The 18,757-nt window shown below is 42.2% G+C and overlaps 1 protein-coding gene and 1 long non-coding RNA gene across 2 annotated transcripts; one reads left to right on the top strand and one right to left on the bottom strand.

Annotated features, from left to right (window-relative positions):
* Positions 1-3,895: 3,895 nt before the first annotated feature.
* Positions 3,896-7,842, bottom strand: LOC125724960 (uncharacterized). Its single transcript, XR_007387267.1, has 4 exons — positions 7,773-7,842; positions 7,402-7,432; positions 4,413-4,484; positions 3,896-4,108 (listed from the first exon to the last, which is right to left on the bottom strand). It is a non-coding gene; the product is annotated as an uncharacterized LOC125724960 (long non-coding RNA).
* A 2,871-nt stretch (positions 7,843-10,713) lies between these two features.
* Positions 10,714-18,480, top strand: LOC125724956 (uncharacterized). The gene is made up of 8 exons (XM_049001454.1): positions 10,714-11,166; positions 12,497-12,715; positions 13,465-13,524; positions 14,265-14,397; positions 15,637-15,854; positions 15,959-17,035; positions 17,141-17,309; positions 17,816-18,480. The coding sequence occupies exons 5-8, from the start codon at positions 15,644-15,646 to the stop codon at positions 17,940-17,942; spliced, it is 1,584 nt and encodes a 527-aa protein (XP_048857411.1). The 5' UTR covers positions 10,714-11,166; positions 12,497-12,715; positions 13,465-13,524; positions 14,265-14,397; positions 15,637-15,643; the 3' UTR covers positions 17,943-18,480.
* The last annotated feature ends 277 nt before the right edge of the window (positions 18,481-18,757 follow it).

The following is an 18,757-nucleotide window of genomic DNA, read 5'->3' as shown; positions in this document are numbered from 1 at the left end:
CAGACATGTACATCACTGGTCTGTATTCTCCACCTGGCTGCCTCTGCATTAGCCATCCTCCAAGGCTGTATGATGATGCATCTGCTGACACGGGAGTTTCTCTCTTTGCGCTGTACTGTGATAAATGGCTGGAGGGCTCAGTTCTTTCTTTACTTCCACTTTTGTTGAATGTCCCATGACCAGATATTGTCATTTTTCAATAGGTGTCACCAAGGCTTTGTGAGAGGGGGCAGACAGGGAGAAAACCTGCCAATATATAGTTCACCATCCCCACGATGGGTCTCACTCCTTCAGTACTCTGAGGTTTGGGCATGTTGATAATGGCTTTAATGTTGTCGGGGTTCACCTCAGTTCCTGTGACGCTTATTTTATGTCCCAGGAACTTCACTTCATTCACTCAGAACTCACAGTGTTCATTTAGAGTGAGGTCTGCATTCTCAAACTTCTGGGGAACTTTGCATAGCCTATCGTCATGCTCCCTCTGGTCTTTGCCAATTACCAAAATGGCATTGGTATAGCACATTGTTCTAGGTGCGCCTGAAACAATCTGAGAGATTCTCAGCTGGAAGTGCTCGAGTGCCGAGGAGATCCCAAAAGGCAGTATGTTAAAACGGTACCTGCTGAAGGAGTGTAATGAAGGTCATCAAGGGCTCGGAGTCTTTATATGAGGGTATCTGCCAAAATCCCGATCAGGCATCCCGTTTGGAGAACGCAACTGCCCCGCCCAATTTGGCAAGTGTGTCATCCACAGCTGGGAGTATGTGCCTCTTTCAGCAGACACTTCCATTGAGTCTTGTTAGGTCCACACAGATCCTAATATGAGGCAGAGTGGGCTAAGCCTCGGAAGATCGGAAGGTTGCTCGATCCAGCCTGGCTTTGGCAGAATAGCCACATGTCTGTGGGCCCTTGAGCAGAGCCCTTAACTCCCAGCTCCATAGGTGCCACTGCAGGTGGCTGCCCTTTGCTGCCAAGCTGACTCTCACTTACATGTGTACAGAGCTCCATGTCATGGGGCTGACAGTGCAGATGGTGATGCCACCTCAGCAAACTCTATCTTATAATACAACTTTTGTTTCTGACCCTTGTGCTCCTTTTGCTTTTTGTCGTGTTCTTAGTCTTTTCTGTTTTACATTTACATTTACATTTACAGGATTTGGCAGACGCCCTTAGCCAGAGCGACTTACATAAGTGCTTTGAGACTCTGCAATGAATTTCCGATGCTAGCTCAATAAGGACCCAAGCTATGAATACTATCTCTGAGAACTCCATTGAGTATTGCAGAATTTTTTTATTTATTTATTTTTTTTCTTTTTAAACACACACCAGAATAAGAGTCGAGAAAGAATATAGAAGTTCTACGTCAAGTATTTCTGAAAAAGAAAAGTTTTGAGTCGTCGCTTGAAGACAGTCAAGGATTCAGCTGTTCGGACATCTAGGGGGAGTTCATTCCACCAATTAGGTGCCAGGACAGAGAAGAGCCGAGATGCGTGTCTTCCTTGTGCCTTGAGGGGAGGAGGGACCAGTCGAGCAGTGCTGGAGGATCGGAGAGATCGTGGTGCAGAGCGGGGTGTGATGAGGTCCTTTAGGTAGGATGGTGCCAGAGAATTTTTGGCTTTGTATGCCAGCATCAGTGTTTTGAATCTGATGCGTGCAGCTACAGGAAGCCAGTGGAGGGAGCGCAGCAAAGGAATGGTGTGGGAGAACTTGGGAAGGTTGAAAACAAGACGAGCAGCTGCATTCTGAATCAGTTGGAGGGGACGGATGGCGCTCAGTGGTAAACCCGCTAGAAGCGAGTTACAGTAGTCAAGGCGTGAGATGACGAGGGACTGGACGAGTATCTGGGTAGCCTGAGTGGAAAGAAATGGACGTATCCTCCTGATGTTAAAGAGGAGAAACCGACAAGAGCGAGAAAGACTGGCGATATGTGAGGAAAATGACAACCGATCATCTATGGTAACTCCAAGGTTTCTAGCAGAAACCGAAGGACGGTTCAGGGAGTTGTCGAAAGAGATCGCAAGGTCCTGGAGGGGGGATGAGTCAGCCGGGATGTAAAGCAGCTCAGTTTTACTAGTGTTGAGTTTTAGCTGGTGAGTGGTCATCCAAGATGAGATGTCTGCCAAGCATGTAGAGATCTTAGTGGAGACATGAGTGTCTGAGGGAGGGAAGGAGAGGATGAGTTGAGTGTCATCGGCATAGCAGTGGTAGGAGAAGCCATGTGAGGATATAACTTCGCCAAGAGATTTAGTGTAGAGGGAGAATAGGAGAGGGCCAAGAACCGAGCCCTGAGGGACACCGGTGGAAAGACAACGTGGAGTAGATGTGGATCCATTCCATGTCACTTGGTATGTTCGGCCTTCTAGGTAGGAAGCCAGCCAGCGCCAGGCCAGGCCACCAATGCCAAGACTCCTAAGGATGGATAGGAGAGTTTTGTGGTTGACCGTGTCAAATGCTGCTGATAGGTCAAGAAGGATGAGGACAGATGACAGTTTGGCTGATCTGGCAGCATGTAGCTTCTCAGTGACTGCTAAGAGGGCAGTCTCTGTAGAGTGAGCTGCTTTAAAGCCAGAATGATTAGGATCCTGGAGGTTGTTCTGAGAGAGATAGAGAGAAAGCTGGTTGTAGACTGTACGTTCGAGGATTTTTGAAAGGAAGGAAAGAAGCGATACTGGTCGGTAGCTGCAAGTGTCTGAGGGATTTAGAGTGGGTTTTCTTAGGATGGGAATGACCCTGGCTATTTTGAATGCTGTTGGTACATGACCGGAGGTTATGGAGCCATTAATGATAGTCGTGATGAAGGGGAGAAGGTCTAGAGAGATTGTCTGAAATAATGCAGAAGGGATTGGATCAAGTGGGCAGGTGGTAGGGTTGGAAGATGAGATGACTTTCATGATCTCATCTGCCGTAAGACCAGAAAACTGGGCCAGTGAGGGGGGAGGGAAATCCTTAGTGTGTAGTGTAGTGGATGAGGGAGAGAATGTCTAACAGATTCTGTCAATCTTCTCGGCAAAGAAGTTGGCAAAATCTTCAGCAGTCAGGAAGGAAGGAGCAGGAGGAGGGGGAGGGTTGAGAAGAGACGAAAAGATGTTATGGAGTTTGCGAGGATCTCGTGAGGATAATTCTAGTTTGTCTTTGTAAAAGGCAGTTTTAGCTGCAGTCATGTCCATAGAGAATTTGGATAGCAGAGTACGGTAGGAAGACAGATCTGCATCAAGCTTAGATTTCTTCCACGTCCTCTCAGCTACCCGCAATTCTCTTCGGTTAGTACGTAATGCAGCTGAAAGCCAAGGAGTAGGCCGAGTTTTCCTTGGTTTTGAAGACAGCGGGCAGAGGTTGTCCAAGGATGTGTAAAGTGAGGAGATGAGAGTATCAGTTGCAGACTCCAGTGCCAAGGAGGAAAAGGAGTCAGGGTCAGGAAGGTAAGACAGGGTGCAGGAAGCAACAGAAGAAGCGGAGACAGAGTGGAGGTTTGGTCGAGTGGGGAGGAAACGTTGAAAACTGGGATTGGGCAAGACGGGTAGGGCAATGGTAAAGGATACAAAGTGGTGATCAGAAATGTGTAGAGGAGTAGAAGAGATGTCAGTAGCCGGAGAGGGGCGGCTGAAAACCAGGTCGAGGACGTTACCTCCTTTGTGTGTAGGAGAGGAGCTGTTGGATGTTAGAGAGAAGGAATCGAGAAAAGGGAGGAGACCAGAAGAAGGGAGCTTATCATGGGGGAGGTTGAAGTCACCAAGGAGAATGAGAGAGGAGCTGTCAGTGGGGAAGAGACTGAGAAGAGTATCAAGCTCCTCTAGAAAGCAGCCTAGGGGGCCAGGAGGGCGATAGACAACAATGATCCGAATATCAATGTAATATTTATTTATTTATTTATTTATTTATTTATGTAATAAATCCCCATTTGCTGTGAGCCGCAAGTGGGTCGTCCACCATTTCTGTTCCCCGCCTGCATGATGCCTCGTTCCCGCTCAGAACCCGCCCGGATCCATGACAAAGTCTGCGTTTAAGTTTGTTTCCCCAGTCCGCTCACTGTAAAGTCATCGCATGTTTTCCTGTGTACGATCCTGAATAAACCCCGTGTTCCTTCACTTCTCGGATTCCAGCTCGTGTTTCCCTGTAGAGAAACGCTGACTTAAGCATGAGCTTTATGGCACCTAGTAAAACAAACTACAGCAGACGTATAGTCTTTCATTATCATTCATGAGGACCTATAACTGTCACATGTAGGTTCACCTGTAAACTGAAAACTCTCACTTTGTCTCACAGAGAGAAGGAGGGGATAATGGCATCAGCGTCAGCTTTAGGTGAGACCTGGGCTTTTCTTAATTTTCTTTTCCTGAAGTCCTGCTAACAGTCCTGTTAAACACATCCTGTTTATTACTTGTTTGGTAATTATTACATAATTGGGGAATTATTACTTCATTGATCTCCTCCATGGATCTGGTTGGTTTATGAAGGCGTTCCCATGTGTCATTCTGCAGTGGTGTCTGCTGGAAAACAAAACAAACAGAGATGCAGTAATTTATTAAATTCACTGTATCTTTGCATTAGAGCAGAACTCAGTGTAATTGGACCACAGAACTGTAAGAACATTGCCAAAATGAGAGGAGGCCATTCGGCCCATCAAGCTCGTACTTGTAGACTGAGACTGGTGCACTGAGACTATAATAAACAGACTGGTTTTCATCATGCGTAATGACACATGCATAGGCAAAGGAATTTGAGGTTGGAGATGTAGCACTGACACAGGTCCTGACATTAGTTCATGATGAGGGCTTAGATGTTCTATATCCTCCACACAGCTCAGTGATGAGAATAGAGAGAAGCTGAGCTGGAGTCGCAGTTAATCTATGTCAGTCAGTCAGAGAATGAGCCAAACTGACAAATATGCCCAAAATTGCAACTGATTGTTTTTCTTCCATCCATCCATCCATCCATCCAGATGTAGCTGATATCCTTACAGCTGATAATGTCTCTATAGCAACTTTCCCATTGAAGTTCAGGAACCTAGTTCCTGGATTTGAGTTCCTGGGCCGTGTCGACCAAGAACTTATGTAGCTCCTGATCACTTCCGTGTATTGCTTTCCCACTGCACAACAGGAACTGTGACCTTTATGCTAAGAAGATGCAAAAAGCGTGTAGGATAAACTTCATACGAAATTACATCACGATCCCAATTGTGTGCTGTGTAATTATAAATAATAGTTTCTTCTCCTTGTGAACTCAGCAGTTAAAAGTTTTTGGTCTGTGAGCCTGTAAAATGTCTCTCCTACAGTGAGGCTTTGGTTAACTGAAATACACATGAATTATTTTTATTTAAAAGGAAGACATTTTTATCCAAATTCACGTTAATATGATGGGAAAAAATCATTATGGTAATATACTGTAGTAGTGATGAACTTGTAATGAATGCTGAATGCTCTCAACTGACCAACAGTAAACCTTCCTTAATGATACAACGGTATTTAATACTCAAACATTAATTGGCAGGGGGTGTAGTGTTCCCGTATATGCAACATAGCAAACGAGAACTGTAAACATTATTTTAAATTATGCACAGTGTCAATTAAAACATAGCAGATGGGCGACCCACCCTGGGTTGTTCCCTGCCTTGTGCCCATAGTGTCTGGGATTGGCTCCGGACCCCCCCCCCCACCCCCACCCTTAACAAAACCAGCGTTTGCAGAAATGGATGGATGGACTTTAAACATCATGTTACCTTAGGAACAGTAGTATGTCAGGTTGTCTACAGAGCCCACGTGAAAATCTCTGCCTGTCTTCACACTGACTGGCAGAGTGCCCCTAGACCCCTTGATACTATGTGATCCTTTAAATTAGGACCCATGGCAAACATTAACTGAATAAATAGTTCAGTTCATCAGAACTGCATAGGCGGAATTGGGCGCTTTTGACTGGAGTTGCTGGAGACCCAAAACATTTATATTTTTAAAAAACGCTCATCAAAACAGAAATAGAAAACAATGATGTTGATTGATTGACAAATTTATAAATAACTGGAATTTTAAAAAATACCTGTGAGATATGACAAAAATATATACCTCTATTGGGTAGATGTGGTCTGAGTGTGGGATAATTGGGGTTTGAGGTAGATGTGGTCTGAGTGTGGGATAATTGGGGTTTGGGATAGATGTGGTCTGAGTGTGGGATAATTGGGGTTTGGGATAGATGTGGTCTGGGTGTGGGATAATTGGGGTTTGGGGTAGATGTGATCTGAGTGTGGGATAATTGGGGTTTGGGGTAGATGTGATCTGAGTGTGGGATAATTGGGGTAGATGTGGTCTGAGTGTGGGATAATTGGGGTTTGGGGTAGATGTGGTCTGAGTGTGGGATAATTGGGGTTTGGGGTAGATGTGGTCTGAGTGTGGGTAATTGGGGTTTGGGGTAGATGTGGTCTGAGTGTGGTATAATTGGGGTTTGGGGTAGATGTGGTCTGAGTGTGGGATAATTGGGGTTTGGGGTAGATGTGGTCTGAGTGTGGGATAATTGGGGTTTGGGGTAGATGTGATCTGAGTGTGGGATAACTGGGGTTTTGGGTAGATGTGGTCTGAGTGTGGGATAATTGGGGTTTGGGGTAGATGTGGTCTGAGTGTGGGATAATTGGGGTTTGGGGTAGATGTGGTCTGAGTGTGGGATAATTGGGGTTTGGGGTAGATGTGGTCTGAGTGTGGGATAATTGGGGTTTGGGGTAGATGTGGTCTGAGTGTGGGATAATTGGGGTTTGGGTAGATGTGGTCTGAGTGTGGGATAATTGTGGGACCTCAGTAATCAAAGATCTGTATCACGCATCAGCGGTGACTTTACAAAACAGTCAAATTGAAGATATGAGTTTCTTAACCTATAATAGCAAGATGTTTCAGACAAGGCTGGAGAAAGTCAGGCAAAATCTTATACTGTTACTGTTTTATTTAGATAATACATCTTAAAACTCTTGATTTGATGGATTGTTCAGATTATTTTCTACAGATTAGTATGACGTCTCTCCTGTATTGAATTTGGTACATCAGAGTGAAGAAGGATAAAGCCTCATGTTTAATGCATAGGAGTGGCTGTGGTTTGTTAGATTGCATATGTGATGTATGTGTACCTGAAGGCAAGCACAAGTGCAGCTTTCTGATTGGTGCATGCGTGCATATCTCTGATTGGTGGGTTAGACATAAAGTGGATTACACTAAAGGAATGTAAGTCTTAAAAAGTGTCATTGACACAGTTGTGTAAGTGATAAGGTCGGGTTACTGGTTACTGACACAGGGGCAGTTTCTGCCGTGTGTGTGTTAGGCTTTGCGAAATCTAACATGACAAGTGGAACATTCTGTCTCTCACTGCTTTCACTCTTGCAATTATCTCTCTTTCTGTATCCAAGTCTTCTCTCTAAACCAGCAAACGTACCATCATGTTCAGTCTGCAGGACCACATCACCCTGGAATGCAAAGAATGTCTGAACATCTACATGCCTTCACACCTACACGGCTGTACACATGCACATGCCTTCGTATCTACATGCCTGTATCTCTACATATCAACGTGCCCATACATGCCTGCACATCTACAAGTCTGCACATCTACACGTATGCACGTCTACGTGTCTTCATCTGTACACATCTGCATCTGTACACGTCTACAGGCCGGCATGTCTTCATGCCTTTGTGTCCACACCCCAGAACTTCTACACACTTGCACATCAACACCACACACAGCAGGTCTGGAGTGAAGACACATAACTACATAGTCACATGATCAGGTCTGAGGCCAACTCTTACCTTCTGCTTCTTCTCCTCATAGGGCAAATGCAGAACAAAAATGCCATCGCTTAGGGAGCTGACGGAGATGCCTATGGAGACAAACCCGTCAGCCAAAAAATTGTGGCCCCGCCCCTCAAAGCTGACCACTGGTACATGGCTGTGACCTGAGCCGTGTGGCCCCGCCCCTCAAAGCTGACCACTGGTACATGGCTGTGACCTGAGCCGTGTGGCCCCGCCCCTCAAAGCTGACCACTGATACATGGCTGTGACCTGACCCGTGTGGCCCCGCCCCTAAAAGCTGACCACTGATACATGGCTGTGACCTGACCCGTGTGGCCCCGCCCCTCAAAGCTGACCACTGGTACATGGCTGTGACCTGAGCCGTGTGGCCCCGCCCCTCAAAGCTGACCACTGATACATGGCTGTGACCTGACCCGTGTGGCCCCGCCCCTCAAAGCTGACCACTGATACATGGCTGTGACCTGACCCGTGTGGCCCCGCCCCTCAAAGCTGACCACTGATACATGACTGTGACCTGACACGTGTAGCCCTACCCCGCGCTGCTGACTTCTGCTGTCTGACTATGGCCTACAGTTACAGCACTACAGCAAGTACACTACATCTAGTCCAACCCCCATATCAAAAAACAGAAAAACAACCCAACAAAATGTTGTGGGAACATCTTCATATCACCTACATACACAGCAAGGACAGCTACAGGACTCACCAGCACTGTGTCATCATCCAGTAACTGCAACACCTTGGGGTTGATATCTTCACTGTCTGAGGGAGGGCACAACACCACAAATGGCCATTTAGGAGGCAGCAATGGAAAAGAGGTGGGGCAAATGAACAACTGTGGCCAATAAGACAGCAGGAGCACGAAGGAGGCGGAGCCAATGAGCAACTGGTTCATTACGAACATGTGATTGCGTTTATTTGTGTGTGTGTGTTTGTGTGAGCGGGTATACCTATCGTTATGGGGACACAATGTCCCCATAACGTGATGAATATCCATTTTTTCCCTTATGGGGACCAGTTTCCTGGGAGATGCTGGGCATTCGCGCAAACAGCTGGTGAACACGGGGAATCCACACGGGGTAGATGAGAGGTCGTGGCACACGGGGGGATCGGACGAGCGGGGCATGACGGGTAGTTGCCGGAGAATTTTGTGCGAAATCAAAAGTTTTTTCCCCAAATGAATAGCCTCCTTGTCTTTGAATGTTTATACACGTTTTTTTATGATTGCCGCTTGGTTGCTATAAAACTGCAGTATGTGTATAATGTTAAATTGCTATCTTTAAGAAGTATCAATAAAAATAACATTCATTCAGTTATTTTTATTGAATAGAACAGCAAATATATCTTCCCCTTTCTTGTAAACAAAAACCCGTGCGAGAATGTATTTCAAGGAGAAATAAAACTCATTATAGAACATCCGCAAAGGATAAGAACATCTGAGCAGACACGTCCAAATCAAATGCACAGCTGTTTCGGAAACCTCGTGTCAATGTTCTTTTTAAATCTAGTAGAAAGGAAAATTTTGACCAGGTAGTATTTATGCAACAATTTGATTAACTTTTTAGTCAAAAGTAGAAAATTACTAACAACAATACCAGTCCAATATGAGGTACAGTCACGTGAGGAACTGATACATTATCTTGTAGAAAAAGATTCTTTTATTGTTGTGACTTACTGAGAAACACGTTTTCCACATTTGTTCCACATGGATCAAGAGCTGAAACAGCAGTAACTAGACAATACGTTTAGCATAGACGCGTTCTCACGCATGCGTTATCATAGATAGGGAGGCTGCCCTAAATAGGGCTTCCGGTCTAAAACGCTGGTGACGCACGCAGTCGCACTTGTCCGCTAAAGTAATTTGTATAAATACTCATATTCAGTACAAGATGCCACATTCTTCTTTGACCAAATTAAGAACATAATTCCATTGACTGATGACAACTTTGAAGAAGTTTGTGATAGTGATTGAACTATAAAAGAATTTGATGGCGCTGTTAATGTAAATGATGCCGACGCAAATAAATTATATTCATTTCAATTATATTCAACTATGTAGGCAAGTACTGCAATTTTTTGACATTTAATTGCCTTCAGGAGCTTTAGAACTTTAGTTGTACATTGGTATCCTGGAGCATGAACTTAATTCGTTCTTGTAGGCTGATCGAGTTAGGATTTGGTCAAGTTCTAAGTCAGACGTCCCCATAAGAAATAATGTTAATGAATTTACTCCATTGCAGGCCCCAGGTGATTATCTATATAAACCTATCAAACTAGCTAACTAATGATAAAATCAATCAACAATCAATAAAAAACCGACGCAGACGTGAAAATCCACACATACGAAAGCAATAAACATGAAATAAATGGCAATTTATGGCCTTATTTTGTTGAAACGATGGTGAGAGACTTTGTAGTTATATTCCTTTCACATACATACATACAGATATACATTTAAGGTACACAGAAAATACATAACCAAAATGCATTTTCTTGTTATGTTATATATATATATATATATATATATATATATATATATATATATATATAGCTGTGCGATATGACGACATATATCGGATGGCGAAACAGAAACGTCTGTCATTTCATGTTACGCCATATTGTTTATTTCATGGTGGCACGAAATGCACTGTTTATGGTGGCATTTATTCATTATTTGGATGACAATTTGCTTTCAATAAGTTACACGCCACCACATGGGATGTGGCACTTATATGGAAGTTTTTATGGGACTATTATTTGTAACCTACATAAGACAATCCACAAATATGTACCATAATACACAAATATATATATTTTTTTAAGCTTGTGTTGCGTAAAATCATGTCCAGAAAAATACAGAGCGATTTGTACATGTTGTGTTCACTGACTGTTATTACAACCTCAGAACATTAGGTGGCAGTGTTAAAAGGCAGAGACCGTAGGATGAGAGAAGAGAGAAGAAGAAGTGTGAATAAGAGTGAGACGTATACGAACATGCTTGCTCCTGTGCTACCTTGATTATTTCGATGTAATGTTTGTTAAGTAAACAGCATTTTGTTCTGACGCATTCGTATATGCTCCGGCCTGCTTATTCGAGCGCCTTACTACATTTCTGGCAACACTACATTTTTGGCGACGAGTTTTGTGTTTTCACCTCTTCTTTTTTTTTGCTGCCTCACCATGGCTGGAAACGTACCTGCACCTCCGATGTTTTTGCTGTGCCCGGGAGAGCCCCCGATACCTTTCGACATGTGGCTGCGGATTTTCAAGAACTACCTACTGGTAATTAATGCAACGGGAAATGCTTGGCCTGAAGCGCGCAGGAGAGCTACGCTACTCCACTGTCTCGGAGCCGAGGGACAACGGACTTTCTACTCGCTACCAGATACAGGTGACTCCTTTGACTCTGCTGTCACTGCTTTAGAGAAACACTACACACCCAAAGTAAATGTTGTGGAGCGACATACCTTCAGACAGCGAAAACAAGCACCTCACGAGACTATTATACAGTATGCGGCCGTATTGCGTGATCTCGCTTCAAAATGTGGATTTGATGATAAAACCGATGAGATGATCCGTGATCAGCTGATTGAACATGTGAATAACTCAAACATAAGAGAGAGGCTCGAATCGGATCTGACACTGGACAAAACCTTAACTCTCGCATCACAAGTAGAATCTGCTGTTCAACAAGCAAAAACAATAGCAGGAAAGGACAGTGTCTCAGTGCAAGCTGTACAACCTCGTTCACAATTCACTAAAAAGAAATACACACAGCACATTCATCCTAATAAACCATCCAATGCCACCACTACATCTTCCCGCAGCTGTTTCAGGTGTGGTTCTAACACACATCTGGCTAATTCTTCTCAGTGTCCTGCAGCCAAAGCAACTTGCAAGTCTTGCCATAAAGTTGGACATTTTGCTCGTGTTTGCCGCTCATCCAAGACAAGTGATGTACGTGAGATTCAGCTACCTAAACTGACTGTGCTATACTTAAACAACACTTGCCATGCACCACACTGTAAGAAATGGCAGTGAATTTGACATTAAAACCATGTAAAATCACTACAGAAAAGTATAGTAAACCCAAAAACACAATTTTCCTGCTTCAATCACAGCGGACTTTTGTAAACTATTATAAATTTATTTGTTAAAACTACAAATACTGGGAACAAAAACAGTGAAATACTTTAATACTTATAACAAAACAATTTTGTTAATTTGACGTGTAAATATTGTAAAAATTATAGTTTTAGTCAGTTGTTTTTCAAAAATACAAGAATTATATGTAAGTCACTTTTCAAGTTTATACTGTAGGCATTTACTGGGCCTACTTTTAACATGATCATGAAATGATGCAAATTCAGGTATAAGACTAATAAAAATGTTTTCACAGAAGATGTGAACCTGAGAGGTTGCCTCTCTATTTATAGGCTATATAAAAATATACAATTATAATTGTTTACATTATGTGTTTTTTTTAATCATTCGGGCTATTTGCAGCCTATTGTTGAGTAACCTATAAGAAATTATCATTTAACGCCTAAGTAATGCTTCTGTTCAGTCATAATGCTTGTATTCTTTATGTTTCTTTTAATGACAATGTGATACTTAGACTAGACTACTGTTTTGGGTTATGTTAGCAATGTCTCATTATTACAGGCTAAACAAACTTACAATGCCACCTATAGGATTTCTATGGTGCCTCCTCTTCACAGAGCTGTAGGTCACTCTCTGCTGCACTGAGTGCGCCTAATTTTGAATGTGCATCTGATGCTCGTCTCTGATTGGATAATGACGTGAGGGCGGGAGCACGCACCATTTGCAGATTGGAGAAGGAGAAGACAGAAAACGTCGAAGTCTTTAGGACAAATTACAAACATACGATTTGAATTTTCTTTTGATGATCTGTGTTTGTTCATCAGAAAGTTTGCACGGTAAGTTTAATATTTTGGCGACTTTTTTTCGAGAAAAAAACATCACAAGCACCAGTTGATACTCAGACCAATGCTTGATAACTTAGCGCTAGCATGCTAGTTCAGCGAAAAAGCACGGGCAAACTTTTGAAATACTAAAAATGATCACCTGCGTCTTTTGTAAAAAGATATTGGTCACATTAAGAGGCTATGTACTACATTGCAGAGTGCATAGGAATGAGCCTTGTTGTCTTTTTAAATGTGTTGGCGCCAGTTGCAGTCAAACATTCACCACTTACTCTGCTTTCAAGGGGCATTTTTATCGTGTGCACAATGCACCTGCACTTCAAGCTGCTCCTAAAGCTCTTGTTGCAGATTTAAAATGTGCTGTTTCATTATGTGCCCGCCATTTTCAAACAGTGAAAGAGCTAGTGTCCCACTTAAATGATCATATTGCAGAGGGCAGGTCTGTGTCATGTCCAGTAAGTGGTTGTAAGCATGTGTTTACAAAAAAGTCATCATTTACTTCTCACATGTGTAGGAAGCATAAAGCATGTTCCCCAGATGGTATTGATGACATGTACAAGAAATCTCGCCCTCAGTCCCTAAATGACGGTACAGAATATTCAGAAAACACACATGAAGCCATGCCATCTGCTAGTTCAGCCAGTGATATGCCAGAAAATGATAGTCAGTCTTTTCTCAGAAACATGTGTCTCTTTTACCTTAAACTGCAAGGACAGCTGCTAATTCCTGCCTCTACTATACAGAGTATTGCTGAGGAAATGCAGAATGTGCACGAATTGGGTCAAGCCTACACAATAAATAAGGTAAGTTGTTTACTAAAAAATGAAATGAGCCTATCAGATGAAGCTGTCACTAAAATCTGTGACTGCATTAAAGAGTCAGATTTGTTCTCTGCTTGCCATCAAGGACAATTAGGAACAACACACACCAGAAATCAAACATTCAAAAAAATGTTTAAATACACAGAACCCAAGAAAGTGCCATTGGGAATGGATGAAAACATGATAGAAAAATTTGCTTACTACATACCAATGGGAGAAACTCTGAAGAGCTTTTTAGAGTCACAGTTATGGAAGAATACACTGTCACAACAGTTTGGGGGTCCTGATGTAGAGATTTTTAAGGATTTATATGATGGAAAAAATTTCAAATGTCACCAGTTCTTTAATGAAAACCCTGAAAGCCTCAAACTGATTTTGTTCCAAGATTCATTTGAGGTAGTGAATCCCCTGGGTTCTGCTAAAAAGATGCACAAACTTCTTGCAATCTATCTGTCATTAGCAAATTTACCCATTCATTTGCGTTCAAATACAGATAATATGTTTTTAGTCTTGTTGTGTGTTGAGAATGACTTCAAGCGTTTTGGAATAACCAAAGTTTTTTCAGAGTTGTTGGAAGATCTGAAATCTTTGGAAACAGATGGATTAGATGTAGATGGAGAAACAGTAAAAGGGGGTCTTTACTGTATTGCTGGGGACAACTTGGGTTCTCATTGCATAGGAGGGTTTACAGAAAACTTCAGCTGCTCTCAATATTTTTGCAGGTACTGTGAAGTAACATGAAGTGAGTTTTATGCTGATCCGAATGCCTGTGGTCCTCCACGCACTCTGGAAACGTATGACGCAGCTGTTGCTGATCTCCAGGCTGAAACTATCCAAGACGTTAGAGGAATAAAGGTAAACTCCATCTTCAATACCCTTCAGTCTTTTCACGTATCCCAGCCTGGTCTCCCACCTTGTCTAGGTCATGACCTCTTTGAAGGAGTTGTGTCATATGATCTAGCACTGTACCTGAAGAACATTATAAAAAATAAAAAATGGTTCACATACTCCCTTTTAAACAGGCGCATTAAACAGTTTAAATATAAAGGATCCGAAGCACTTACAAAGCCATGTACTGTCAAACCTGACGGATCCAAATTATCAGGGCAAGCCGTTCAAAACTGGAACCTTTTGAGATTGCTGCCAGTTTTGATTGGTGACAAAGTGAAAAACCATGAGGATGAAGTATGGCAGTTAGCTCTCCAATTAAAAGACATTGTGGATCTTATTTGTGCTCAGAGCATTTCCTTGTCCCAGATAGCATTTGCTGACATTTTGATCCAAGAGTATTTGGAGATGAGAAAGATGTTGTTTCCTGAAATTCAACTAAAACCCAAGCACCACTATTTGCGCCATTATTCAGCACTGTTGTTGAAATTTGGTCCATTGATGAGGTTATGGACGCTTAGGTTTGAATGTAAACACAGTTATTTTAAAAGATGTGCCAGACACTTGAAAAGCTTCAAAAATATTTGTCAAACTTTGTCAACACGTCATCAGATGTATCAGGCTTATCTTTTAGCTGGGCAAGAATGCCGTGAACTGCTGCAAGTGAAGGAGAGCTGTGTGTTTTATCCCAACCTCTACAGTGACACTATTCAGCATGCAGTCAGGGAGTTAGCTTTTTCAGAAAGCAATACCACAGTTACCACAGACATTCACTACAAGGGTACTGCATATAAAAAGGGACAGTTTCTTGTGTACAGAAATGACGAGTGTATGGAGTTTGGTGAACTTCTACTCATCTTGATTCAAAATGACACATCTGTGTATGTTCTGATGGATATCCACAAAGGCATCTTCCTCTTAGAATACCATCTGTATTCTGTGACACAGGACAGTCTTGGGTTACAGTGTATTAACATTAATGACCTGCCTGACTTCTATCCTTTGGTATCATACATTCTTGAAGGACACCGAGTCATTCCACTAAAGCACAGTATTGTGGCAAAATAACGTCCAATTAATAGCTCACTTCTCACTGTAAATAGTTTAACATTAATATAAGTGTTACCTGATCCATACCCTGCTCCATTAAGTGTATGAACTCTATGTGATTTTCTAATTTGTTTGGTGGTGGCATTTCTTCTTCAGTGCAAATATGAGTGACTCAGAGCGAACCTTCCTAGATGTCGCCATTACGGAAGTCCTACCAGAACTTCAAGCAGTGAACAAAAACATCCTGGAAGAGCACTTGCAGTCCATCGGAGTTGAGACAAGTGATGATCTACGCTTCGTAACGGAGGCAGATTTGATGACAGCATTAAGACCTGTACAAGCGAGAAAGCTTCTTTCTGCTTGGAAACAGAAATGTAAGTAAAAACAACAGAGAACTATTCAAAATCAAAAGTAGAGATGGTCATGGACAGACATACAGTGTGAATCATAATTGTATTTTTTTTTTGCAATTTAAAAGACCAAACTCCAGAGAACAGCTCGCTATCATCTGTGGAAGCCTCACCCACCCAGTCGCTGTCATTGCTCTCTGTTTCACCCCAAAGTCTATCATCAACCTCTTCCAGCAGCCCAGGACGTGACATACATTGGGATGACAACTTCGAAATTCCATGGAGTAAACTTCCTGCAGAAGTTATGCATTTTCTTGAGAGAGGGAAAAGGCCTCGGCCAAAACTGAGGAGGCAAATGGTCCGGATTGTTGTGACTGAGATGATGGAAAAATGCCCTCATGTAGGTAGAAAACATTCAATTGACGTTGCAAAAAAAATGGTAGCAAAATATCCCAATTCTCTGCAAGATGTCATAGAGGGTGATATTGTTGGTGCAGGCTACCTTTCCCTTGTCAAACAGTTGCAGAACAGAATTGAAAATGTAAGGCGCACCTCAACACCCAAAATAAGAAAAAGAAAACATCAGACTGACTCAGACCACACAGACGAGATCCCATTAGAAGAAAGAGCAGCAATGCAGGATACATATGGGTGCCTTAAATGGAATGTAGAATTTCTGCCTCTTGAAGAAACTCCAGAGAGCCAACAGCAAAAGATGGAGAAACTCAAGGTGATGTTCCAACAAGCTGACGCCAATCCAGAAGAGGTAAAAAGTCTAATGAAGTCCACTTATTACACACAGCGTCAACATGTCAATCAGGGGAAAAGTATCAAATGCCTTAGAGAGGAGTGGCCATTTTGGTTTGATGAACTTGGCATGTCGGTCCACTTCAAGGAACTTACTGGGATTGACCTCAAAGAGACATTCACACGAAATTTGGACTTGAAGGGGAAAAGGCTTCTGGAGTACATGACCACAGTTGCTGTCAGCAAAAGCAAGACGTTCCTTCAGACTTATGCAAGGCTTCAGAGGATACGGGGACCGCAGAGTGGCTGCTCAGATGATGTGAAAGAGATGGTCCTGCTTCTGCTCAGCTACTTTGATGAGAAGGAGGAGTACATGCTTTTCCATGTTGAAGATACATGTCTGGCAGATGAGGTACAACTGGAGCAAGTGCCTCTGACACCCACTATTATTGTGTGTGGTAAGTCTGTTTCATAGCTCTCTCTTTTTTTTAATTGCACTTTTTATAGAATGTCATGTGACTGCTGTGCTTATTAATATAACCTGTTAAATTATTTGTTCACAGGACAGTCCTGCTATTCCTCAAGAAGATACATGCTGAGTATTGATCGGAACCTCGTCAGCACAAACATATCCTCCTTCGTTTCTGCACTGTGCCTCATGTTCGGGAGCTACTACAATTTTAACATCCATTATCCATCTGAGCTGGCTTCCACTCTGGAGTTTCTTCAGAGGTGAGCAAATAAGGCTTTCTTAATTCTAAGACCTGGACTGATAACTGAGACTCTGGAATCTGGCTCTGATGTGGTTGGAGTTCAGGTCTGGCACTGAGTCTCGGTTCGGTTTGGACCCAGATTCAGAGTGTTTTTTTTTTTTTTTTTATAAAATAAGTCTGAATCCGGGTCCAAGCCTGGCCGAGACTCAGGGCTAGACCAAGGGTCAGCTGACGTCTGACTACCTATAACCTTTTGCTTTGGATTTTAAAATGCAAAAGTGTGATTTATCACTGCAAAAGATACTCGTGAAGGGTGCCAATACTTTTGACCATGCATTGTTCACTTCCCCACAGCATTTTGGTTATATTTTGTCTTGAACGTGGTGAAACCAATTGTTGTTTGTAGTTTGGCCATGACTGTGTATATATACGTATATACTTAATTTTTATTTACTTACTTTGTACTTGTATTTTAACTGATCAATTACAAAACGCTTAATATACTTTTATGTTTTTATTCTACAGGTGTTTCTTCTGCATGAACCCAGAAAAAGGAACCAAAGTAGAGAACAAAAACTCGAAGCATCATCTCAGTGTGAACCCTCGAGTCCTCACCCTGATTCAGGATCTCGCCGACCACGAGTGGCGCTAAGCCTAAGTATTGACTCTCTGTGGACTGTTAGGTTTAAGTACACATTGTGGATTTAACAAAGTAAAACTTTTTCTGGTCGAATGCATGAAGCCAGTTCATGAATGATTCATGAAGATGTTCTTGCTTTGAAGGAATGTTCCAGTTTTGTTTGTTTTTTTAACCATGCTGCTACTGCAGTGTTTCTAGACCACCTGTATAGGTTTGTTTCACCACAGGTGGTTTTCCTGATGTGTTTTTTGACCAAGGCCATGGTTGTGGTGACCGCAGGGTGCGTGTTGCATTGCATGGTGATTATGATAATTTTGGCACAATGTAATTTTTGTTTTAAAATCTTAACTATTTAACTTTTCCTGGTAGAGTGTCTAGCAAATGCTTTTTTCATGAACATGGTTCTTGCTTGCAGGAATGTTCAACAGCTTTATAGCTTTTGATTCAATTGTGTAGTTGATGTGCGCCTTGCATATTATGTTAGTTGGAAAAATGCATCCAACTGTTGTCATTTGCTTTATTGGCTGCAAAATAAATTTCCCAAAAGTGATATTTCTCTCGTCTTTTCTCAAGATGCATTTTTGCATGTTTAGCTATAGGAATAGCAGTAATTAGTTTGTTAATTAGGTTTATGACTAAAATTTTACATTAAAACATAAAATACAGCATGTATGTATGTATAATATACAGAGCAGCTCCATTTAATATGCACAGTTTTGACGTTGTTCTACCAGTTTAAATTAGTTTTTTGTTTGATATTTCCCTGTTAATTTTACAATTTATGAATCCACAATAAGCAATTATTACATGTAAAAGATACAGGAAAT

This window comes from Brienomyrus brachyistius, unplaced genomic scaffold (assembly GCF_023856365.1).
Source record: "Brienomyrus brachyistius isolate T26 unplaced genomic scaffold, BBRACH_0.4 scaffold58, whole genome shotgun sequence".
Taxonomy (NCBI): domain Eukaryota; kingdom Metazoa; phylum Chordata; class Actinopteri; order Osteoglossiformes; family Mormyridae; genus Brienomyrus; species Brienomyrus brachyistius.
This window is presented reverse-complemented; position numbering and strand designations above follow the sequence as displayed.

Bases quoted from the DNA above. Each gene is read 5' to 3' on its own strand.
- LOC125724956 (XM_049001454.1), top strand. From the start codon at position 15,644: ATGAGTGACTCAGAGCGAACCTTCCTAGATGTCGCCATTACGGAAGTC. The intron at 15,855-15,958 runs GTAAGTAAAAAC...GCAATTTAAAAG, and splicing joins TTCTGCTTGGAAACAGAAAT to ACCAAACTCCAGAGAACAGC. The intron at 17,310-17,815 runs GTGAGCAAATAA...TTTATTCTACAG, and splicing joins ACTCTGGAGTTTCTTCAGAG to GTGTTTCTTCTGCATGAACC.